The sequence below is a fragment of the Pongo pygmaeus genome, chromosome 9 (genome assembly GCF_028885625.2).
Source record: "Pongo pygmaeus isolate AG05252 chromosome 9, NHGRI_mPonPyg2-v2.0_pri, whole genome shotgun sequence".
NCBI classification, from domain to species: Eukaryota; Metazoa; Chordata; class Mammalia; order Primates; family Hominidae; genus Pongo; species Pongo pygmaeus.
In genome coordinates, this window is record NC_072382.2 from 64,257,635 (window position 1) to 64,283,628 (window position 25,994).

The window sequence follows — 25,994 nt, forward strand, 5'->3', positions numbered from 1 at the left end:
GGCAGGCACAAGTTGATGTAAGGCCTTTTTTTTCTGTGGTGTTTGGTTAGAGCACAGCAGTTATGGTCTAAAAGTTTTCTGGCTCGCTAGGCTGTCTTTCTCCTGGTCCTTCAGTTAAAGAGAACAGGGTTTTTCAGTCTGTACCCATTGCTGTTTCCAGGCTGCACCCATTGCTGTTTCCAGGCTGCCAGCTTCTTCAGTTCCAAGTCTGGGATATATTAGGCAAAAAGAAAACCCATGGAACTCACCACTGTGTTATTCCTTGGGTGCTGAGGTCCCTAGTGTGTATGCCTTCTCTCCACCTTTCAGTCTTCTTATGTTTATTTTATATATAATGCTCAAGGTTTTCAGTTGTTTTAGTGGGAGGAATAGGGCAATGTACATCTACTCCATCTTCCTGAAAGCAGAAGTCCCCACTTTTTAAACTTGTTCCCACTATGTCCAACCATACACATTCCTGGAAAAATGAGGGTAGAGTCTATGGAAGAGATTTTTCTTTATCTGATGCTTACATATTTGGACAAATTTGGACCACTGCTTCACCCAAATGAGTTCTGTGGCTGAGTCACCCATGTAAGAATGTCCAAACCACCTGTTATGTCAGGGTAGGACTTATAATATAAACTTGTGTAAATAGTTGAAATGCTTTTGATTTCATAAATACTACTTTCACAATTTTCCATTCAAAACTTTAAAACAATCATTAAACTATGTTTACTTAGGAAACAAGTCTTTTATATAATCTTATTTCTCCAAAGACACTATATGAAATTACGCAGCTAAACCCTGATCAAACTTTTGAACACATTTTTGTCATAATAAACAGGTATTTAAATGTACGTAATTAATAATAGAATAAAAATATCCTAAAAGAAAATGGCCTAGAACAGTGTCTGCCATAGAGTAGGCACTAAATAAATGTTGTATGACAAAATATACCAATAAAAAGACAGTGTCTAAAATTTTACTGTTAAACAAAAAAGCACTTCCTTAGATAACGTCAAACATGAGGCTACATTGTTTTTCTTTAATTTATAAATTATGCTTTCATAATTAACAAACAAAAAGTTAATATTTCTAATTTCTATGTATTACTAGAATATACTTAGAACTAGAATATACTTAGAACTATCTCCTTATTTAATACATTCTCACATGTGGTTGGCAATAAGCAGTCAAAGTTACTCTGATCTAGTCAGTGAACATGGAAGGCTCTAACTATCTAATAAGTCATTAAGAGCAAAATTATTTAAAGATTACTACAAGTAATTCTTCAACTGATATTAATTTTTCAGTATTAATAAAAAATACGTAAAACAACAGGAAATTATAACACATATTTTAGTATTCTCACTCCCTCTCAACATCCCAAGGACGCAAATATAAACAAAGTAGTGACATTCTTAAATCACCTTAATCTAATGTAGAGCTTCCCATATTATGTTCCTCAGAATCCTAATGTCTCTTGAGACATTAACAGATGTCCCACAGAGAAAGAAAATGCTAGGTTAAACACATTTAAACAAATTTCTCAACTACAGGAATCACTGAGGCATTTAAAATATAATATGCACTGTGATATTTCCAAAGAGGATTATTGTTATAGTTTCCCAAATCTATTTAATCAAGGACACCTTCCCCAAAATACCTACTAAATCCTTTTACAGACTAGTATTGAACAGAACTCAGTCTGAGATATACAGAATGGCAGAAGAGCCTTTCAATATTGATTCCCTACTTGGATGAGTAAAATGAAGATCAGAAATCTAACAAGTATCAGTTACAATAACTAAAAATCTATTGAAAAAAGAAAATATTATAATAAAAGGATCTTTTTGGCCTCCCTACTTTATGGGAGCTTATTTTTTAAACTGCAGAAGTCTCCCAGCTCTCATTATAAAAATAATCTGTTATCATACTAAACAAAAACCCATAAAAATTGATTGTGGATATTATAATAAGTTAGATGAGTACTACTTTCAGTCCAATTTTAATCCTACCTATTATTTGCAAGTTAATTTATTTGACCATAAAGATAAAACAACTCCAGAAATTGGACATTTTAGATGAAGGTTTAAAAAAGAAAAACTCTGGCTGGGTGTGGTAGCTCATGCCTGAAATCCCAGCACTTTAAGAGGCCAAGACGGGAGGATTGCTAGAGGCCAGGAGTTTGAGACCAGCCTGGTCAACACAGAGAGACCTCATCTCTAAAAAAAGAAACAAATATTTAATAAATTTTTTAAAAGAGAGAGAGAAAAAAAAGAAAAACCCTTCAATTTTTAAAAGACCTCACTCTTAATTATCTGAAATTAAACCCATAATATTGTGGCACACTAAACAAAACATACAATAAACAGAATATATAACCATCAGTGTGTACGTGTGTGCACATGCACGTGCTAGTGTATGTCTACATCTATATCTTTTTTTTTTTTTTTTTTTTTTTTGAGACAGAGTCATGCTCAGTTGCCCAGGATGGAGTGCAGTGGTGCGATCTCAGCCCACTGCAGCCTCTGCCTCCTGGGTTCAAGCAATTCTCCTGCCTCTGCCTCCCGAGTAGCTGGGAATACAGGCATGCACCACAGTGCCCAGCTAATTTTTAGTAGAGACGAGGTTTCACCATGTTTGTCAGACTGGTCTCGAACTCCTGTCCTCAAGTGATCTGCCCACCTTGCCTTTCTAAAGTGCTGGGATTACAGGTGTGAGCCACTGTGCCCAGCCTACATCTATATCTAATACATTAAATAAGACAAAAATACCAGTCCACTAAAAAAGGTAGAATAATAATTTTAAGAGAGTCCAGTTAAAATTCAGGCCAATTTTATATAATCTGAATGAGTGATTTTATGGTACCTCTTTTAACTAGATTTTTGCAATCCATAATGCCAATTCTTTTTAAAACATGTCAAATTCTTTTTAAAACATACACAGTTAACAAAATACAAAATGGCAAGCAGTGACATATAACCAATTTTAGATGCTGTATGATGATATTTGTGGACTAAGAAGAGTTAGGTTATAGATTTAAATTCAGAAAATAATGAGAAATCACTTACCTCTAACTAAAGTTCTCCGAAGGTAGTATCCTCCTTAGAACCCCTATCTTGGGTAGTTTCACCTGCTGTAACTTCCCTCAAGAGATTCCAGCAAAGTCTAGAAAGTTTTAAGTTCTCTTCCGCAAGCCCTATTAGCGCATGTGTGTTATAAACCTGCTCACATACTGCTTCATAGCTGCAACTTCCAATTCCCACTGAACCACCACCACTACTACCACCCACGTATCATCAGTGGAGGATACTACCTTTGGAGAATTCCATTTAGAAATGTGATATTGTTCACATCCCCAGAAGTATCCTCCAAATCACTCCATTACTTTGTCTATTAACGTACTTAAGAGAGTGGTGGCAAATCAGCAGGTGAATAAATAATGACATGAAGATTTAGCTGAGCAATTATATTTGCTGAATACTCAAATATAAGATTTAATATAGCAAAAATTAGCTTCCTCAATATTCAATTAATATGTTAAAAACTAAACTAAATGTATATATGGAAAAATTTTCATAAAAATACTTTAATAAATAAGGTAGAAAAAATAGTCCATATCACTTGGGACTACCAAACATTTCCCTAGTATATTTTGTCAGAGAAATGCGAGTATTTAAAAATTAGTTAGGAAATCCGTCATTGGAAGACAAATGTTAATTTTTCAATGATTTTTTCAGTACGTCATTTCTACTTTGAACTACCAATTAAAGCAAAATAAGGTTTAAAAAATAAAAACCAAAACTAGCCACCCAAACCAAAGCTCATTTAATACACCTAGATGGCCATGTAAAAAGGTAGTACTAAACATCTAAAAAACTTTTCAAATATACTCAGGAAGCCGACTATGAAAAACAGTAGCGGAAAGGAGACTTGATCTTATGCTACCCAGAAAAGGTCTTTTACTTAGATCCTTGCTTTGGATCCCCATTGACTGATTCCATAATTTATTGCTGGTCATTTCCTAATAGCCACATAAAGGTAGGAGAAAAAATCAAAAGGAATCAATCATCCTAGAGGCCAGAGGACTAAACCATACTTGTAGCACTATCTTAGAAGTATAGAAAAGCTTTTAAAAAACTGATTTTTAGCTACAAGCCACCATCAGTTTAATAACAACATAAATAAGACCAAAACATAAAACATAATGAAATTCTACTTTTAAAGGTATCTTATTTAGCTTTGAAAGCTTCCCCTGGCACATGGTAGGTTCAAATAAACGTTTTTGAGCACTTTAATTTTAAATATCAACTTAAGTCTTTCCATTATTTTCCTGTCGTATAAGTAAATACACATACGTATAGATAAAATATAATTAAAAAATTATAAAAAAGCAATTAAGAAATGGATGACAAATGGAATGAGAAAATCTCAGCTAATCCTCCAATCAGATACTCAGTATATGAATAATTAAGGTGATTACAGTTTTGATTCTTCGAATTATCTGTGCCACTACAATGTATGTTTTATTAAACTAAATATTTAGAGTAGGGATGCTTCTTTTAAAAATATGGACTGTTTGTCATAAAAACCAGAGGTGCTTTTTCCAATTTTAAAAGTGTATGGATCAAAACAATCCCCCCAAAACAAAGTACTTTCCACTGCAAAAAGTGGTCACAGTAACAGCATTTATAAAATAGACTGTTTAGAGGTGAAAAAAAAGATAAAAGTGAAATCATCTAATCACCTATCCAAAAGAATAAAACACTGAACCATGAGGCAGTACATTTGCATTCACTCTCTCTCTTATAATACATGCACTATTAGGACTTACTGAAGGGTCAAAAATCTTCTAGATCTTGCTAATTTAAACGCAGGAATGACTAACAACCCAAGAAGGTGTATCTAGGATGATACTTACCTTACAAGAGATTATACCACTGTGCTATTATGTATTCTGTGTAAGGATACACAAGCAGTCAGGTGAAAGGTACACACCACACTAGCAAATGCTTGGCTGGACCCATAAGGTCGGATGACCAACGGAATATCAAGATATGTGTCGATTCGCCAACCCTCATAACCACATTCCAGACATCTCACGTAGTCCTTCAGCTTGCCTTGATATAGCTCATTTATAAGATCAGCCTAAAAATAAAATATTTACATTTTTAAGTGTTCCTTAAAAATAACCCTTAAAACATGTAACATTCTACACTTTCTAGAATGGTTTACAAAAGGATATTGATATTTATAGCTAAAATCTTTGAAAACATTAATATTTACCTATATTTATTATACATTATGTAATATTTAAGATTTATCTAAAATTTATAGAAAAAATCAAAACAACACAAATCACCTAAAATCAATAAAATTAGATTAACACTAATTTGAGTCGGTGTGCAAAAATTAACAATTTCAATATTCATCATGAGAAAACCCAACGATTAATATATTTTGATGAAATCAGTTACCAATTAAGCCTCAAATTATCTTTACATTAAGATGAGAGTAAATCCTAACCTATCACTTTAAGCATGTTAATAATTATACAGCTAAACAATTGGTTGAGTTTTTATAACTTACATATGTATATCACTTCTCACAATAATATATTCTGATGTATAAACCATATCCTCTAGCTCAAGGTGCAAATCAAATTTTTAGCTTTCAGTAATATACATAAAACAATTTTATGGAGAAATATTACACCACAATCTTTTTAAAATGTATGGAAATTCAAAAAAAATCTTAAAATCCACCTCTCTCAAAATATTCTCACCTAAAAGAATGGATCTCTCACCTAGTCCCCAAACTTAGTTAAGTAGGGCTTTTCTGACTCAAAGGTGGCAGGTAACTCCCTAAGTAAGGACCAAACAGTTTTGTACCAAAACTTGGGAACTCAGTAGGAATGCCCCAGCTGATCTTAATGGAAGTGTTGAACCACAGAAAGGGATGTAACAAGGAAAAAGGTTAACTTCAGACCTATGAAGAAGAAACAGCCCCCAATACCATCTACATAGTTACTAAAACACAGCCCCATAAGACTATGAGAGAAACTAGATCACTAAATGAACTTAAAAATTTTTTCATAATCTCTTAAGTAAGAATAGGCATGAGGATAAGTGTACTACATTTTGCCTCTTTCATAAACTTACATTTCTTCAAACAAATAGGATTTATAAGCCTTCAAACTGGATTGACCATCACTGTCTACACTAAAACCACTTATTTAATGAAGCCTTCTTCATTCATCAGCGTCAGTCATATGTGATTGTCTTCTTCACCTAGGACGGCCTTTTGAAGTGGTTCAAACCAGTGTTTTTCAAATACTGAATAGCAAATCACCATAAGAAAATAATTTACACTGCAACCCAGTGCATGTAACTGTAACAAGAGCTTCATAAAATAATACTTACTCTTATGTGATGTTCTCTTATGCTCTATTCTATTCCATTTTTTGAAAATGCTGTTGTAGGCCCAATAAACTGATTTTATAACCCGTGAATAGATTGTAATCTACATTTGGAAAAACTGGTCCAAGCCATCAGAGTAGCTCCAATCAGATATCAGACCCTTCTAGCTACCTTATATACTCTTCCCCTTTTATCCCTGTGACCTTCATTTACTATACCCAGTATAAACCCTCCCATGTATTGAGCCCCATCCCATTCAGCCTTACTCCTCATCCCAACATCTAATGTTCTTTCCACTTCTAACCTGCTCCTCTTTCCATTACATAAGAATCGGGTTAGATTAATGAGGATCCTAAATGTCAAATACATATATTTCACTGGTCAAAATAAAGGTAATGCTTCATGACTATACTTGTGTTACAGATTACAAGACATATAATTTACCTAATTATCTGAAAATGCTGTTCAAAAATCATCCCCAAAACACATATATACAGTTTTTAAATGTATAATTTTCAGAGCTAAAAGAGAACTTCCAGGTTATACAGCCCAATTTCCTTAAAGATGAGAAAACTGATGTCTAGGGTGGTTTAATGATGGTATTTATAACTCAGTTAATGGCTAAATGAGAACTCAGTACTTTCAATTTCCCATTGTGTACTTTAACCATGAGACTAATCCCCAAGTTTTAAAACATTCCAACAGAATAAAAGTCATTTAAGGTAATGAATGATTTATTAGGAAACAGTCCCCTTGATTTGAGAGATATAAATTACCTGTTCTGTTTGCTTCCATTTCTGTTCCAAAGCATCAAACATGACTCTGCATAGTTCTTGTACATCATGCTGCTGCCAAGCTATTTTAAGATAAAATTCAATTAGAAATAGCTATAAACTTAATGTAATGAAACAATCTGTTGTTTAAAAGCAAATAGACAGAAATATTGAAGTCTACCTTAAATAATGCCAAATTTAAAAAAGAACACAAGAATATACATGACAGTCATGAAAAGGAAATCACACGCCAGAAAATAAAGAGATTGCAGCATTCTATAAATAATATATGCTTTATGGTGCTACAATATTTGTCATGTTTATTTTTCATTGTAGAATTATGAAATGTGTTAGAAAATATACGACAACAAACTTGCAATGAAAGGTTTAAGATAAAGGTAATTAAGTTATGTGTAATGTGTTTGTAATATTATTGTCTCCTAGAATTTGTTTGAATATTAGAACACTTATTATTACAAGAGAATTAGTACCCTCACTACTATCCCATCCAAAGCTCCTTGTAACATCTGTGGTTTCAATTGCTCTCTTTTTGCTGGTTTGTAACAAAACAAAAAGCCTTTGAAGTTGGTATGGAATACTTGTCACTGGATCTTCTTCAGATTCTTCAAATTCCCACCTATTAAAATAAAATGTTAATAAATTATTTATAAAATGATTTTATTATTTAAAAGCATAATTAATATCAAAATCATAATAATGTAAGATTTTAATCCTGGAAGCTATACAGAGTTTGAATGCTAATTGAAACTAATAATATCTAATGAAACATTAGTGTTTCCCTAATTCATAAATTCAGAAGAACTTTAGACTTTAACAAGAAAAGGCGTAACAAGGCAAAAGTTCTCAAGAAAAGAAGGCAAAGCTCATTTAACTGTGGAACCTGAATCTGACCATAACCTCTGTCCTAATTATTAATTCACAAAAATACAGGAAAAAGAAGAATACTATTACATGAGATACTACGGCATACAACCATCAAAACCCAAACTGTGGAAAACTACAGGATAGATGACATCAGTTTTCTTTCTATTTTTTGCAGAGAATAAATTGCAAGGGTGAAAAAAGATGAAAGAGGATTATAAACAAATTAAATAGATTAAGAATTTTATTAATCAACTGCAATATACAGCTCATATAGATCCTGATTTAAACAAATTGTTAAATGATGCAATCAGGGAAATCGTAGCCCTGACCTGAGATATAATTTACAGATGATATGATGGAGGTATGCTTCCAAACAATCAAGTTGGAGGGTATAGACAAAAAAGATTGATATGAGTTGATATTAATAATATTCAAAGCTGAATGACTGGTGAAGAGGGATTCATTACACTATTTTCCTTTTTTTTTTTTTTTTTTTTTTTGAGACAGAGTCTCCTTCTGTTGCCCAGGCTGGAATGCAGTGGGACGATCTTGGCTCACTGCAATCTCTGCCCCCTTGGTTTAAGCGATTCTCCTGTCTCAGCCTCCCAAGTAGCTGGGATTATACACATGCACCATGACGCCTGGCTAATTTTTGTATTTTTAGTAGAGATTGGGTTTCACCATGTTGGCCAGGCTGGTCTCAAACTCCTGACCTCAAGTGATCCACCCACCTCTGCCTCCCAAAGTGCTGGGATTACAAGCGTGAGCCACCGCACTCAGCCTACTTCCCTTTTTTTGAATGTTTAAAATTTTCCATAATAAAAAGCTTTTAAAAGGGAATATAAGAAAGTAAACAAAATAATAATCCAGGTAAGATTTTCACCCTCACAAACTTATGATAAACAGCAGTCTAGCCCTAGCTACAGCTACTGTCTCAATAACAAGTGAATTCCCAACTGAAGAACTTAAGATCTCATGGAAAGAAATAAGATTGAGGTACTAAAGTTGGTAATGTACCCACCAAAGTCTTTAAAATAATTCTATATTCATAATATACACCTAAGACAAAATATTAAGTAACAACAATATTAATGTTATTTTACATCTTAAGTTAGGAGTAAGATTACTATTTCCCCACTTTTTAGTTTCAAAAGGAGGTCTGAGCTTTAATTTTTCTCGATGCACTTTACAGACATACTAAAAGACTTTTTTTTTTCTTTTGGGAATGGCTTTCTATTAGAGTGTTCAATATTTTTCTTACTTTAGGACTGAGAAGTCACAGCTCTGTTCTCATCTTCCTTTTGTTACACACTGGCACTCCCTTTCGCCTCACAGAAGTCAATGAAGTACATTTCACTTTTTTCTTCTCAAGGCTTCCCTGCAAACACCTCTATTCCAATACCTGACTTCTGCTTTAATCCTCCCCTCTTCTATTCTCAATCCCCAGCTCCCTTTTATCTGGTTATCTTCAATAGCGGGTACTTATAACTGACATTATGAGATCAAAAATTCTCTTGGTAACTGTGAGAAAATATTGGTTAAAACAGAAAATGCTCAAATTTCTCGTGTGGGAAATTCACTAATAGGGAGGAATTACTGTAAAATAAGACTGAATTCTCACCTGTCCTTTAGTCTTGGTACAAATACCTGAAAAGGTTTTAAATCTTGCTGGTACTTGCCGTTACTTTAGTCACCTAAGTTAGAAAGTTTGGTGCATATGTGATTCTTTCCTTTCCTTTACTCCTAAGTAAAATTTGTCACTAAGCCATGTTAGTTGTCAATCTGAAATGTAACCACTGCCACCATCATCATTCTGACTCTAATATATCCATGCTTGGTTTAATAACAGATTCCTCTGGGGTTCTCTATCTTTCAAATCAATCCTGTACACTGCACTATATAAACTTTCCTAAAACAATGTATTTAACCCATCACGTACATGACTCCAAATCAAGTGGCAGGTTCTCTGTTGGCTACTACACAAAAAGTGAAGAAAACAGCCCGGGCGCAGTGGCTCACGCCTGTAATCCCAGCACTTTGGAAGGCCGAGGCGGATGGATCAAGAGGTCAGGAGATCGAGACCATCCTGGCTAACACGGTGAAACCCCGTCTCTACTAAAAATACAAAAAGTTAGCCGGGCGAGGTGGCGGGCGCCTGTAGTCCCAGCTACTTGGGAGGCTAAGGCAGGAGAATGGCGTGAACCCCGGGGGGGCAGAGCCTGCAGTGAGCCGAGATCGCGCCACTGCACTCCAGCCTGGGTGACAGCGAGACTCCATCTCAAAAAATAAATAAATAAATAAATAAATAAATAAATAAATAAAACCCTATCCTTTTATGCTAGCACTACTCTCTGGATAGTTTACCCTTTTATGCTAGGGCTACTCTCTGGATAGTCAATCCTTTTACGCTAGCGCTACTCTCTAGTCTATCCTTTTACACTAGTGCTACTCTCTAGATAGTCTATCCTTTTACGCTAGTGCTACTCTGTGGCTAGTCTATCCTTTTATGGTAGCGCTACTCTGTGGATAGTTTATCCTTTTCCACTAGCACTACTCTGTGGATAGTTCAATGAGGTTCTTAATTCTACATTAAGAAACATCATGAGTGCTCTCAGGCTTTGTTTCCCCACCTGCTATAAACTTCACTCTCACAATCTCAAGGCCTTCCTTTCTGTTTGACCTCATGTCTGTCTCCTACTTCCTTACTCACCAGGATTGTCACAACGGATTTCTAGTTTCTTTTGTTTTTCGAAGACCTTTACACTTCTGGCTTCTTATGCCTTGTATGCTCTTACTGTAAATCTTTAGAGGGCTTGTTCCTGTGAAGTTCCTGGAATGTCCTCAGGGAGGCCCTTACTGTCTACTACCTGAAGCTGTGACCCTCCTCTCCTCTTCTCCTGACAATTACTCCCTCCACGTTACTCAGCTTTATTTTCTACCTGGCATACATGATTCTGTGAAATAAGCTTATATATAGTTTTACCTAAGGAAGCTCTAAATGAGGTACTTTGTCTTACTCATCACTCTAATCCTTACATCTAAAAGAATGCCTAGCACACAGTAAGTGTCCAATACATGTTTGCTGATGAATAGCCCTGGCTATCCTCTTAATTTCCTCTACAGTGCTGTAAATTTACAGTCCACTTTCAGAGTATTAAAACAGATGGTTAAATAAGTGCCCACGATCCCCGTTCCTATGCATACTCCCTAAAACAGGCACATCGTCCAACTATCTGGTCTGTGCTAGTTTTGAGAGCAGGCTCTGAACTCTATTAACCTCATCCTCCAGTACTCTGACAAAACTCTGGTTATGCTGATCCATAACCAGATTGCGGGGGAGCCCCCCGCAACACACTGTGCTTATTGGCATCCGCTAGTGTACAGGCAGAATAGGGTAGTGAATCCTGGCATCTACTAGGTGCAACTTCTAGCAGTGTGCTTTCAGGCAAAGCTATTTCTTCTCTGTGCCTTCAGTTACCTTCTTTGTAAAATGCGGACAATAATAGCATAAAATTCATATAGTTACTATGAGAATTAAGTGAATCTATATATAAAGTGCTCAGAACACTACCTGATACAAACAATAACTAACACTCAGGTAGCTCTTCCTATTATTCACTTTCACTTTTGACAGGCCTCCTATCTGCACAGTGTATTCTCTTTCTTCTCAACCTGGCCAAACCATACCTAGCTTCATGACCTACCTGAAGCTTACTTTCTTCTCCAAGTTTCACCAACCTTTCTTCTCTTTAAACTCTAATGGTATTTGGCTGTCTTTAAATGTTATTTAAACTATTTCAAACATATACATATTGCTATTGTAGAAAGACTTATAAATTACTCAAGAACAAAGATCTTATTTCTAATTCCCTCTCTATCCACCAAGTGCCTAGCATTTAAACACTACAGGGCAATACATGCATACAGAATGACAAATACATCAACTTCTACAAGTAAGTTCAGATAACAAGCTGACAGATTAATCTAATGGTGATATAATGTTGTTTGAGTAATACAATAAGCAATATTAAAAGTTCCAAAAATAACCTAAATACATATTTACAGTAATGTAAAGATGTTACTGGAAAGTAACACAAAGGAAAAAAAATCAGTTTACTCATACTTAAAAGTATCTTAAAAACTAAAAAGTTATGTGTTTATCTTAAAGAAAATATACAAAGCAAAGGTGTGTTAAATGTGTCATAATAGGATATTCACAAAAATAAATGTCTGACTTCACGGTTTACTTAAACACAGACTTCCTCCATAGAGCATTTTAAACTATCTGATGTATATGGAGTCTTTTAGAAACACACACACACACACACACACACACACAGGCACACACACGCATATGAAACAAGCTGTAAGTATCATATTTTAATTAGAAACAAAACTTGCAAGTTAAAAAAAAAACTTTGGATACTTAAATTGAGAGGTGGAAGGAGAGTATGGATTTATATATTTGAATTCTCTCAAAAGCAGTTATTTATTTCTTCATAAAGGGTGTTAAGGCTACAAGAGAGGGAAGCTTTTTACCCTACATGTAAATCTTATCAATTTTATCCTTTTGCTCTCTATATACTTCTGATTCTCTCTCTGCACACATTTTTCATATACCTGTTTTCCACAAGATCTTTGTTATTACATAGGAAAGAAGTTATATCTTATGGTGTGAGAAATGCCCCAAACTTTAAAATAACTTCAAGAAGATACATTTTGTTAAAAGAGATATTTTCATTCTTGAATCAATTTTATTTATACAATTTTTTGAATACTCACTTATATAATGCATTCCTAAATTCAGGAGTCATAAAAAGTGTTTGCAAAAGGCTATTCAAATAGCACGTCATTGCTTGGTTTACTAGTCCCACATATCCTTTAAAGAGAAAATACAAATATACATTAATCAGCATTTACATTAAAAATAACAAAAACATAATAAGAATTTAATTTATAGTAAATATTCAGAGGTTAAAGTTACTACTCATTTGGAAATTATTTCAATTTGTTCAATAGCACCTAAGAAAAGATCCCTTTTCTAATATGTGCTCTAAGTAAGCTTTGTTTTGCAGAAAATGTCAGGATACCTTGTTATAGATACGTCCAGAGATACACATGGAGATTATAAGACATTAACATTTTAAGAGTAATATGTTCAGTAAAGTATGTGTTACTGGCATAGACATAATCTTTTTCCCCCAAAATCTAAAAGTTTAAACATATTAAACTTTTAAACATATTAAACTAGATAATAATGGAAAAGTATAAACATATTCACTTTAAATAGCATCACACACATCCAATGTAAAAAGACTATACAGAACCAGTTATCCCTGTCATCAAGCCCTATAAACCAATTTCTGTAAGAATGATAACATATGAGATAAATTCACTACATGCAAACTCACAAAAGCTGAGACTCTAAGTAATGCAGAGTGACTTCATCTGTTTCGACAAGCCTGTCAATGAAATTCTATAGATCAGCATGCTGTGCAAAGGGTGATATGGATCCACACCATCTGTACTTGTATGATTCCAAGAAAAGACCAAGTATGGTAGCTATCTGCTTTTCACTTTGTACTAAGGTTCAAGCTTTTATTTTTTTCACCTTTATTTTAAGAACCGTGTATGCATGGGTTGTTTATATCTTAATCTACATCACTGCATTATTTTAAACTGCTTCTATTCCAGACTATTCCCCACTTGAGTTGTTCTCATAGGATCCTATATTTAATCCATATTAGAGCCTTCATCTCACTGTTTTGTAATGACCCATTTGCTTATATGTCTTCCCCATCAGACTGTGAAAGCAGGGGTTAAATCTGATTTCTAGCTCTCCTATTACTTAGCACAGCAGCAGATGCACATGAGAGGGCAATGTGTATGACTTACAAGTAACACAAGTCTGTACAGTATCTAACCTGATTATTAATAATAAAAAACATTATTTCATTAGTTCATACAAACAGACCCTTTCCCACAAACAACAGCACTTTGTCCAGGAGACCAGGTTGTTCTGTATCTTCTTCCGAGCTGAGGCTGCCCTGGGATTTCCTTTCTTCTCCGTCCTCCTTCTCCCAATTCCTCAACAGTCTGGGGGAGAACCAATCTACTTGGAGCCTTACAAGGTAAATGAATACTACTATCACCCTTTGTGTACATACACATCAATCATGTATCACTTGTTTGTGACCTTGTTTCCCTTTACTGGGCTTAAAAAAATGTTTTCGGGGTAGGCTTGAGAAGAGAAGAAGAGAGTAATGGCAATTAATTTTTGCCATAGCTCTTTATTTTGCCATCAGGTATAAAAATCACATATGACTGATCTTTTGTACTTGATTTGGCACCATATTTAAACAGAATGAACACTGTGTCACATAAATGTACTATTTTCCAAAAGTATGACGATTTTGGTGACACTATTAAAAGTGCTAATGAATTAACAGAAACCTTTCTCATTATGCATTGTCTAAATCAACAAACTTCAAATGGCAGCTATTATCAAGTGGATTCTACATCTGAAATAGTTATGAATCAATATTTTTAGTATAAGTCAGTAAGCAAGAAGAATATGAGAACACATACCACCCAGTAGAGGGCACATGCAAAAAGAAATCCTAAACAGAACCAACCGCTAAGGAAGGAGAAATCAAACAGGCCCAGTGAAGTGGAATCAAATAGGCCAACTCCTGAAGTAGATAAAAAGGTTGTTAAAGAAACTGGCCAAAGACAGGTATCATGGATTTAGTTTCTAATCACTTGTAAGTTCACATTAGCCTTCAATCTACTCCTTATTTCTCCCCAACCCACCATCTCCTATCAACAGTAGCTGCCTACCAGTGGGAAGTGGTAGGAAAGAGACAAGAAAGAGTATGTTGAGTACCCAAACCCATTGCTTTACTGAGAAATGTGTTTCTAGAGCCCTAAGTTAAAATCATGAGAGTATTTTCTAATAAGAACATTTCACACATGGTGCCAATATTTATAATAATTTCTTAAGGAAATGCAAACTCAATGGTTTGATAAAATAATTTTATCTGATAAAATAATTTCTGAACACAACCCCTGATAAAATAATTTCTGAACACAACCACCTTGGATGCTTATAGAGTAACTCAGAAAGGCAGGACCCCTAGAACACTGGAGGAAAATGTACAGGTAGGGAAAGGGAGTGGAGTAGAGGTGTGTGAGGAACAGTAAATGCGAACAGACTGATTACATGGCAATGTATAGCAAAGACTTCTAAAAATATTTTTTAAAGTAAACTTCAACTTACTAATATAATTTCTGGGAATTTTTATCTTTAGGAAATAATCAGAGATGAAAACAAAAATGTATGTATAAGAATTTTCATAATAATATCAGCAATATTAATAATTACAGACAGTTTAAATATCTGAACCTATACAATGAAACTATTTTTTAGCCATTTAAAGCCCCATATTAAAATACTATTTAATAACATTAAAAAATACTCTTCATATGGTATTAAGTGAAAAACATTAATTAAAAATCTACTCATGATTCCCCATTTTCTGAAAAGTACACATATAGAGGAAAGATAAGATAAAAATATGCAAAATTGCTAGAAGTGGTGCTAGTAGTACTGTAAATTATTTTCACTTTTTTATTTTATAGTAAGACAATGACATGTATTTTAATACATTTGTATAATCAAAGAAAGAGCATTTTTAAAAAGCATGTCTTAGTCTCAAGGAATTCACAGGCCTCAAAGAACCACAGGAAGTTGAAGTTAGTACACAGCAAAGTAGGAGTTCTGTAAATACTTGGTGCAAAAATGACTGAATCAATTGTCAGAAGACAAAGCAAATATCTCAAGAATCTTGATTTGTTAAATCTGGAACTCTCTCACAGAGTTTCAGCTATCTCAGAATAATGTAGCTATCTCAGAATAATAAGAAACAAAATGCAATTTCTTCCAGCCTACTACAGAGCAGCTATATCAGCATTTTGGGAAGTAATGCCTTGGAACCTACATTTTTCTTTTTTATTTTTTTGAGACAGAGTCTCGTTCTGTTGCCCAGGCTGGAGTGCAGTGGCACAATTTCGGCTCACTGCAACCACCTCCTGGGTTCAAGCGATTCTTCTGCCTTAGCCTCCCGAGTAGCTGGGATTACAGGCACCTGCTACCACGGTCAGCTAATTTTTGTATTTTTAGTAGAGATGGGGTTTCACCATGTTAGCTAGGCTGGTCTCAAACCCTGACCTCAGGTGACCTGCCCACCTTGGCCTCCCAAAGTGATGGGATTATAACAGTGAGCCACTGTGCCTGGCTGGAACCTGCATTTTTAAACAAGTACCCCCAAAATTAATTTTAAAGAAATTAAAATCTGAGAATCACTACTCTAGATAGTGTAATGGGAAAGTTTTATTACCTCCTATTATCTGAAATCAAAGATAATTTTCTATTTTTTTTATTGTGGTTGTTTGCTACAAAAAGTTCTACTGATAGAAATGAATCCTAAATACCAAACATAATCAGGTTTTACTATTATTTCTAGAACAAATAAACCATTAAAACTGCACAATAACTAGCTATGAGGAAATTATTCTAAATTCTAATTACAAAATATAGTAAATATAGTAAATGAAAGATTACAGATGACATTAAAACAAAATCTGGAGTTGGGCACCATGGCTTCTACCTATAATCCCAGCTACTTGGGAGGCTGAGTCAGGAAGATCACTTTGAGACTAGCCTGGGCAACATAGTGAGACCTCATCTCTACAAAAATTTAAAAGCCAGGCATTGTGATGTACACCTGCATTCCCCACTACTTGGGAGGCTGAGGCAGAAAGATTACTTCAAGACTAGCCTGGGCAACACAGTGAGACCTCATCTCTACAAAAATTTAAAAGACAGGCATTGTGGTGCACACCTGTAGTCCTAGCTAGTTGGGAGGCTGCGGTGGGAGGATCGCTTGAGCCTAGGCGTTCAAGGCTGCAGTGAGCTATGATCTTACCACTGCACTCCAGCCTGGGTGACAAAGCAAGACTCTAATCTCTATAACATAATAATAAAATTAAAAATAAGAAATCTGCAATGTAACACTAGTGTTCTTTTTACACTGATATTTGTAATGTAATATTTAAAATCATCTGTTTTGAAGTTCTAAGAGTAAAGCTTCTGAAGCCATACTTAGCATGAAACACCATTAATGAGATATGCAATCAAAGGCTTCTCTGAACCCCAGTTTTCATTTCCTTCAACATAAAACATACTATCTATTGCAAAGATTTGTTTTAAGATGAAATAATATGTAAATTTATCAAGATTTATTCATTAGGCAATTAAACAATCTTATATGTAAATAAACCTTTGCATAAAAAAGCCATTTTACTTGCTCAATAAAGTGAAAAAATTAAAAAATGTAGGCCTAATCGTATTGAGAAAAAAGCAGAAACTTCAAAATGACATGATTCATTTCAAGCACTAAAATGAATAAACTAAAAGATAACACAACAGACCCATAAAATAAGCATGGCCCATGTGCTTCAAAATGGAAGTACTGTAGAAGTAGACAACACAGACTTTCCTTTCTGGAGGAAGTCCACTTTAAAAATTTCAGAGTATACTCAAAATAGAAAATTATTAAAAAGAAGTCTTGAATTTTTTTTCTTTTCTTTTCTTTTTTTTTTTTTTTACTTGTGACAGGGTCTCAATCAATCACCCAAGCTGAGTACAGTGGCGCCATCATGGCTCACTGCAACCTAGACCTCCTGGGCTCAAGCAATCCTCCCACCTAAGCCTCCTGAGGAGCTGGGACTACATGCAACAGCGACCACGCCCAGCTTATTTTTTTATTTTGATTTTTGTAGAGATGGTGTCTGGCTAGGTTGCCCAGGCTGGTCTCCAATTCCTAGGCTCAAGAAATCTTCCTGCCTTGGCCTCTCCAAAGTGCTGGGATTACAGGTGTTAGCCACTGTGCCCAGTACACCTATAATCCCAGCTACTTAGGGGACTGAGGTGGGAGGATTGATTGAGTCCAGGAGTTCAAGACTGCAGTGAGCCATTATCATGCTTCTGTGCTCCAGCCTGGGCAACAGAGCAAGATTCTGTCTCAAAAAAAAAAAAAAAAAAAAAAGAAAAAAGAAAAGTAAAGTCTTCCTTAAAAACATAATATTCAATAATGTTTACGTTATTATTAAATAGCGGCAGCAGCAATACAGTAGAAACAACAGTAGGTTGAAGGAAAAGTAAACCACATACTTTTTCTAACTTTGCGGCTGCTAGCTAGTACTCCTGCTCTAGGTCTCAGTTTTCTTATCCATAAAATAAGAGGATTAGGCTTGAAATCGCTAAGATTACTTTGGATCTAATACCCTATGATTTTATGAAAATACAACAAATCTTACCAGTTTCTGATTTATTCAAAATAGATGAGTAGGAGTAGCTTTGGCTGACATAATCACTGGTAGAACCCACAGAACCTTCTCTTGGAAGTGGACCTATAAACCTGTCATGAACACTGTCTTCCCCAGCACTGGAATCCTCCTAAAATGCAACATATTCAAATAGTTAGTAAATAGCAAATGTTGCTGAAACAACAGCATTCACCATTTCCTGTAGGAAGGTTTGAATGATGCCTGATACAAAACACTTTGGAAAGGTGCTCATGTCCCCTTCCAAAGTGTTACTTTCTAAATTTTCTTTCAAATTTTCTGTTTACATGAGAGAAGATTTTTGGTACTAATAAATCAAAAGTACCATTGTACTCCATGATGACAGTCTATCACTCATTTTTATATCATCCTTGCCACGTAGGCCTAGCACATAGGGGACACACAGTTATTGTTGGTGAGATGGATAGTTTCCTACTGTCTCTGACAAGAAACTTCATTTTAATAAGGAAGATGCTGAAAAGGATTAAGGGACATAAAAACAGCACAAGCAATTAGAACAGAACTGAAGAATTCTTAAGCATTTAAAAACATGAATCCCTGAATTGTGAATCCAGAGTTCCCTAAATTAATAGCTGTTTTAGATTTCAATGTCACTCAGACTAATCGAAATCTTCTCATGATGTCATAAAAATAAATGATGCAATTAATGAAGATCAGAGAGCATATTCTGTTACTGCTTCAGTACGGATGGACTGTGTTTAATTACTGTCTAGTATCCAGACAGGCATTGTTATTCACAATAAACTTCTAAATGAAAAGCATCAAATAGAACAATCTTTCCTGAGAAAAGTGTCATTAAACAGAAGGATTCTGAAAAAGTCCATAAAGCCTTAGATTTCTCAGCCTGTAAAAGAGTGAGGTAAATCAGACCAGGTTTTCTTAATCTTTTTTTTGGCATTTTAATTTTTTAAGTTATTATTTTTTCAACTTTTAAGTTCAGGTGTACCTGCACAGGATGTGGTTTGTTACCCAGGTAATGTGTGCCATGGTGGTTTGCTGCACAGATCATCCCATCACCTAGGTATTAAGTCCAGTATCCCTTAGCTATTCTTCCTAATGCTCTCCCTCACAACATGCCCCAGTGTGTGTTGTTCCCTCCCTGTGTCCATGTGTTCTCATCATTCAGCTCCCACTTGTAAGTGAGAATATGCAGTGTTTGGTTTTCTGTTCCTGTGTTAGTTTCCTGTGAATAATGACTTCCAGCTCCATCCATCTCCCTGCAAAGAACATGATCTCGTTAGTTGTTATGGCTGCATAGTATTCTGTGGTATATATGAACCATATTTTCTTTATCCAGTCTATCATTGGTGGGCATTTAGGTTGATTCCATGTCTTTATTATTGTGAATAGTGCTGCAGTGAACATATGTGTGCATGTATCTTTATAACAGAATGAGTTCTACTCCTTTGCCTATATATCCAGTAACGGGATTGCTGGGTCAAATGGTATTTCTGCCTCTAGGTCTTTGAGGAATGACCACATTATTTTCCACAATGATTGAACTAATTTACTCTCCACAACCTTGCCAGCATCTTTTGTTTTTTGACTTTTTAATAACTGCCATTCTGACAGGTGTGGGATGGTATCTCATTGTGGTTTTGATTTGCATTTCTCTAATGATCAGTAATGTTAAGCTTTTTTTCATATTTGTTGGCTGCATGTATATCTTCTTTTGAGAAATGTCTGTTCATGCCCTTTGCCTACTTTTTAATGGGTCTGGTTTTTTCTTGTAAATTTATTTAAGTTCCTTGTAGATTCTGGATATTAGACCTTTGTCAGATGGATAGATTGTAAAAATTTTCTCCCATTCTGTAGCCTGTCTGGTCATTCTGATGATAGTTGCTTTTGCTGTGTGGAAGCCCTTTAGTTTAATTAGATCCATTTGTCAATTTTTGCTTTTGTTGCAACTGCTTTTGGCATTTTCATCATGAAATCTGTGCCTGTATCTATGTCCTAAATAATATTGCCTAGATTTTTTTCTAAGGTTTTGTATAGTTTCGGGTTTTACATTGAAGTCTTTAATCTGTCTTAATTTTTGTTTACGGTGTAAGGAAGGAGTCCAGTTTCAATTTTCTGCCTATGGCTAACCAGTTCTCCCAGCACCATTTATTAAATAGAGAATCCATTCCTTGTTGCTTTTGTCTGGTTTGTTGAAGATCAGACAGTTGTAGATGTGTGGTCTTATTTCTGAGTTCTCTATTCTGTTCCATTGGTCTATGTGTCTGTTCTTTTACCAGCAGTATGATGTTTTGGTTACTGTAGCCTTGCAGTATAGTTTGAAATTGGGTAGCATGATGCCTTCAGCTTTGTTCTTTTTGTTTAGGATTGTCTTGGCTATTCAGGCTCTTTTTTGGTTCCATATGAATTTTAAAATAGATTTTTCTAATTATGTGAAGAATGTCAATGGTAGTTTAATGGGAATAGCATTGAATCTATAAATTACTTTGGACAGTATGGCCGTTAACAAGATATTGATTCTTCCTATCCATAAGCATGGAATATTTTTCCATTTGTTTGTATCTTCTCTGATTTATTTCAGCAGTTTATAGTTCTCCTTGAAGGTGTCCTTCACTTTCCTTGTTAGCTGTATTCCTGGGTATTTTCTTTCTGTAGCAATTGTGAATGGGAGTTCATTCGTGATTTGGCTCTCTGCTTGCCTGCTGTTGGTATACAGGAATGCTAGCAATTTCTGCACACTGAATTTGTATCCTGACACTTTGCTGAAGTTGCTTATCAGCAGCTTAAGCTGATTTTATGAAAATACATCATAAGACGATGGGGTTTTCTAGATACAGGATCATGTCATCTGCAAACAAAGATAATCTGACTTCTTCTCTTCCTATGTGAATACCTTTTATTTCTTTTTCTTGCCTGATTGCCCAGGTCAGAACTTCCAATACTATGTTAAATAGGAGTAGTAAAAGAGGGCATCCTCATTTTGTGCCAGTTTTCAAGGGGAATGCTTCCAGCTTTTGCCCATTCAGGATGATATTGGCCGTGGGCCTGTCATATATGATTCTTGTTATTTTGAGTATGTTCCTTCAATTCCTAGTTTATTGAGTTTTTAACATGAAGGGATAATGAATTTTACTGAAGGCCTTTTCTGCATCTTTTGAGATAATCATGTGTTTTTTGTCTTTAGCTCTGTTTATGGGATGAATCACATTTATTGATTTGCATATGTTGAACAAATCTTGCATCCTGGGAATGAAGCCAACTTGATCATGTGGATAAGCTTTTTGATGTGCTGCTGAATTCAGTTTGCCAGTATTTTATTAAGGATTTCTGCATCGATGTTCATCAGGGATACTGGCCTTAAGTTTTCTTTTCCTGTTGTATCTCTGCCAGGTTTGGGTATCAGGATGAGGCTGGCCTCATACAAAGAGTTAGGGAGGAGTTCTTCCTTTTCAACTTTTTGAAATAGTTTCAGTAGAAATGTTACCAGCTCTTCTTTGCACCTCTGGTAGAATTCAGCTGTAAATCTGTTTGGTCCTGGGCTTTTTTTGATTGGTAGCCTATTTATTACTGCCTCAATTTCAGAATTTTTAATTGGTCTATTTAGAGACTCAATTTCTTCCTAGTTCAGTCTTGGGACGGTGTATGTGTCCAGGAATTTATCCATATTTTCTATTTTATGTGCATAGAGATGTTTACAGTCTTCTCTGATGGTTTTTCATATTTCTGTGGGGTCAGTGGTGATATCCCCCTTATCATTTCTGATTGTGTTTATTTGATTCTTCTCTCTTTTCTTGTTAGTCTAGCTAGCAGTTTATCTATTTTATTAATTTTTTCAAAAAACCAACTCCTGGATTTGTTGATTTTTGAAAGGTTTTTCATGCCTCTATCTACCTCCTTCATTTCTGTGCTGATTTTGGTTATTCTTGTCTTCTGCTAGCTTTGGGGTTTGTTTGCTCTTGGTTCGCTAGTTCTTTTAGTTGTAATGTTAGGTTGTTAACTTGACATCTTCCTAGCTTTTTGATATGGGCATTTGGTGCTATAAATTTCTTCCTTAACCCTGCTTTAGCTGCATCCCAGAAATTCGGGTATGTTATCTCTTTGTTCTTATTAGTTTCAAAGAACTTCTCGATTTCTGCCTTAATGTCATTATTTACTCAAGAGTCATTCGGGAGCAGGTTGTTCAATTTTTGTAGTCATGTGGTTTTGAGTGAATTTCTTGAGTTCTAGTTTGACTGTGCTGTGGTCTGAGAGACAGTCTGTTGTAATTTCAGTTCTTTTGCATTTGCTGAGGAGTGTTTTACTTCTGATTATGTGATCAGTTTTAGAGTAAGTGCCGTGTGGTGATGAGAAGAATGTATATTCTGTTGTTTTGGGGTGGAGAGTTCTGTAGGTATCTATCAGGTCCACTTGATCCAGAGCTGAGTTCAGGTACTGAATTATCTTTGTTAATTTTCTGTTTTGATGATCTGTCTAATACTGTCAGTGGGGTGTTAAAGTCTCCCATTGTTATTGTGTGGGAGTGTAAGTCTCTTTTGTTGGTCTCTAGAACTTGCTTTATGAATCTGGGTGCTCCTGTATTGGGTGCATATATATTTAGGATAGTTAGCTCTTCTTGTTGGATTGAACCCTTTACTATTATGTAATGCCCTTGTCTTTTTTTTATCTTTGTTGGTGTAAACTCTGTTTTGTCAGAAACTAGGATTGCAACTCCTGCTTTTTTCTGTTTTCCATTCACTTGGTAAATTTTCCTCCATCCCTTTATTTTGAGCCTATGTGTGTCTTTGCACATGAGATGGGTCTCTTGAAGACAGCATACCGATGAGTCTTGGCTCTTTATTCAGCTTGCCATTCTGTGCCTTTTAATTAAGGCATTTAGCCCATTTACATTTAAGGTTAGTAATGTTAGGTGCAAATTTGATCCTGTCATCATGATGCTAGCTGGTTATTTTCCTGGCTTATGTGGTTGCTTGATAGTGTCACTGGTCTGTGTACTTCAGTGTATTTTTGTAGTGGCTGGTAACAGTTTTTCCTTCCCATATTTAGTGCTTTCTTCAGGAGCTCTTGCAAGGCAGGCCTAATGGTGATGAATTCTCTCAGCATTTGCTCATCTGAAAAGGATCTTATTTTTCCTTTGCTCATGAAACTTAGTTTGGCCAGATATGAAATTCTGGGTTGGAAATTCCTTTCTTTAAGAATGTTGAATATTGGTCCCTAATCTCTTCTGGCTTATAGGGTTTCCACTGAGAGGTCTACTGTTTGTCTGTTTGTAGGTGACCTGGCCTTTCTCTCTGGTTACCCTTAACATTTTTTATTTCATTTTGACCTTGGAGAGTCTGACGATTATTGTCTTGGGGTTAATCTTCTCAGGCGTCTTACTGGGGTTCTCTGCATTTCCTGAATTTGAATGTTGGCCTGTCTTGCTAGATTGGGAAAGTTCTCCTGGATGATATCCTTAAGTATATTTTCCAACTTGGTTCCATTCTTCCTGTCTCCTTCAGGTACCCCAGTCAGTTGTACGTTTGGTCTCTTTACATAATCCCATATTTCTTGGAAGTTTTGTTCATTCCTTTTCATTATTTTTTTCTCTATTCTTGTCTGCCTGTCTTATTTCAGAAAGACAGTCTTCAAGCTCTGAGATTCTTTTCTCTACTTGGTCTATTCTGCTATTGATACTTGTCATTGCACTGTGAAGTTTTTGTAGTGTGTTTTTCAGCTCCATCAGGTTGGTGATGTTCCTCTCTGAACTGGCTATTCTGGCTGTCAGCTCCTGTATTATCACGATTCTTAGCTTCTTTGCATTAGGTTACAACATGCTCCTTTAGCTCAGCAAAGTTCATTATTACCCACCTTCTAAAACCTACTTCTGTCAATTCAGGCATCTCAGCCTCAGCCCAGTTCTGTGCCCTTGCTGGAGAGGCACTGCGGTCATCTGGAGACGAGGCATTCTGGCTTTTTGAGTTTTTGACATTTTTGTGTTGATTCTTTCTCATCTTTGTGGGCTTATCTACCTTTGATCTTAGAGGTTGCTGACCTTTGAATAGGGATTGTGTGGGGTCTTTTCTGTTGATATTATTGTTATTGTTTTCTGCTTATTTGTTTTACTTTTAACAGTCAGGCCACTCTTCAGTAGGGCTGCTGCAGTTTGCTGGGGGTCCACTCCAGACCCTAGTTGCCTCAGTTTTTCCCGTACCTGGAGGTATCACCAGTGAAGGCTGTGAAACAGCAAAGATGGCAGTCTGCTCCTTCCTCTGGAAACTCTGTACCAGGGGGTCCTGACCTGTTGCTGGCCTGAATGCACCTGCAGGAAGTTGCTGAAAACCCGTTGGGAGGTCTCACCCAGTCAGGAGAAACAGGATCAGGGACGTGCTTAAAGAAGCAGTCTGGCTGCCTTCTGGTAAAGAAGGTGTGCTGCACTGTGTGGTGACCCTTCCCCATTTGAACCGTTTGGACTCTCCAAAGCTTGCAGGCTGGATGGCTGAGTCAATCAAACTGCAGAGACAGTGGCCTCCCCTCTCCCCTACCCGGAGCTCCATCCCAGAGAGAGATCAAAGCTCTGTCCGTATAACTCTGGCTAGAGTAACTGAAGCCCCTGCAAGGAGCTCCTACCCAGTGAGGGGGAATGGATCAGGGTCCAGTTTAAAAAGGCAGTCTGGCCATGATCTGGCAAAGCAGCTGTGCTGCACTGGGGGGAATCCTTCCTTGTCCAGACCATTTGAACCCTCCAAAGCCAGCAGCTGGAATGATTGAGTGAACGGAACCACAGAGATTGTGGCCAACCCTCCCACCGGGAACTCCATCCCATCTCAGGCAGACCTCAGCCTGTTGCCGTTGGCTGGCTTGAATTCCAAGCCAGTGGGTCTTAGCTTGTGAGGTGCTGTGGAAGTGGGGCCTGCAGAACAATGGTGCTTGGATCCCTGGATTCAGCCCCCTTCCTAGGGGTATGTATGGATGGACCTCCCACCTTGTTGGGGATCCTGGGGTCAGAGTATGTAAAACTCCTGGGGTCTATATGTGTGCCCAAGTGGCTGCTCTACCAAGATTCCACATAGCTCTGTGTATTGGACCCAAGACCCTGGTGGCGTGGGCTCCTGAGGGGATCTCTTGATCTTAGGGTTGCAAAGATCCATGAAAGTAGCGTAGTTTCCTGGGCAGAGTCATACAATCATTCACAGCTTCCCCTGGCTGGGGGTGGGGATTCCTTTGGCTTTGTGTCTCTCCTGGGTGGGCCATTGCCCCACCCTGCTTTTCTTCATTCTCTTTGAGTTGAGTTGTTTGCCTAATCAGTCTCAATGCGAGAACTTGGATATTTCAGTTGAATGTGCTGTATTCACTCACCCCTTTCACTCCTCTCCATGAGCACCGTGGACCGCAGCTGTTTCTAATCAGCCATCTTGGCCCCTCCCTCTTACTCTTTTTTAACTCATGTCCTCTACAGTGTACTGAAAAATCTCTGGTGGAATAGCCCTCAAATTGGGAGTTACTGCATTAGATATCTCTAAGGCAACTGGGCTGAACAGGAAAGTCTACTGAAATGTGAATTGGGATA

General features: G+C 36.3%; 1 protein-coding gene across 8 annotated transcripts in view; it reads right to left on the reverse strand.

Annotated features, from left to right (window-relative positions):
• USP47 (ubiquitin specific peptidase 47) overlaps positions 1–25,994 on the reverse strand; it is a 116,575-nt gene that overhangs the window by 46,475 nt on the left and 44,106 nt on the right. For all 8 annotated transcript variants that reach the window (XM_063671149.1, XM_054437473.2, XM_063671148.1 and 5 more), the window contains 5 exons: positions 18,443–18,581; positions 12,845–12,941; positions 7,669–7,814; positions 7,181–7,260; positions 4,984–5,133 (listed from right to left, as the gene is read on the reverse strand). In XM_063671149.1, coding sequence (XP_063527219.1) covers positions 4,984–5,133; positions 7,181–7,260; positions 7,669–7,814; positions 12,845–12,941; positions 18,443–18,581 — 612 coding nt within the window. The remainder of the gene's footprint in view (positions 1–4,983; positions 5,134–7,180; positions 7,261–7,668; positions 7,815–12,844; positions 12,942–18,442; positions 18,582–25,994) is intronic.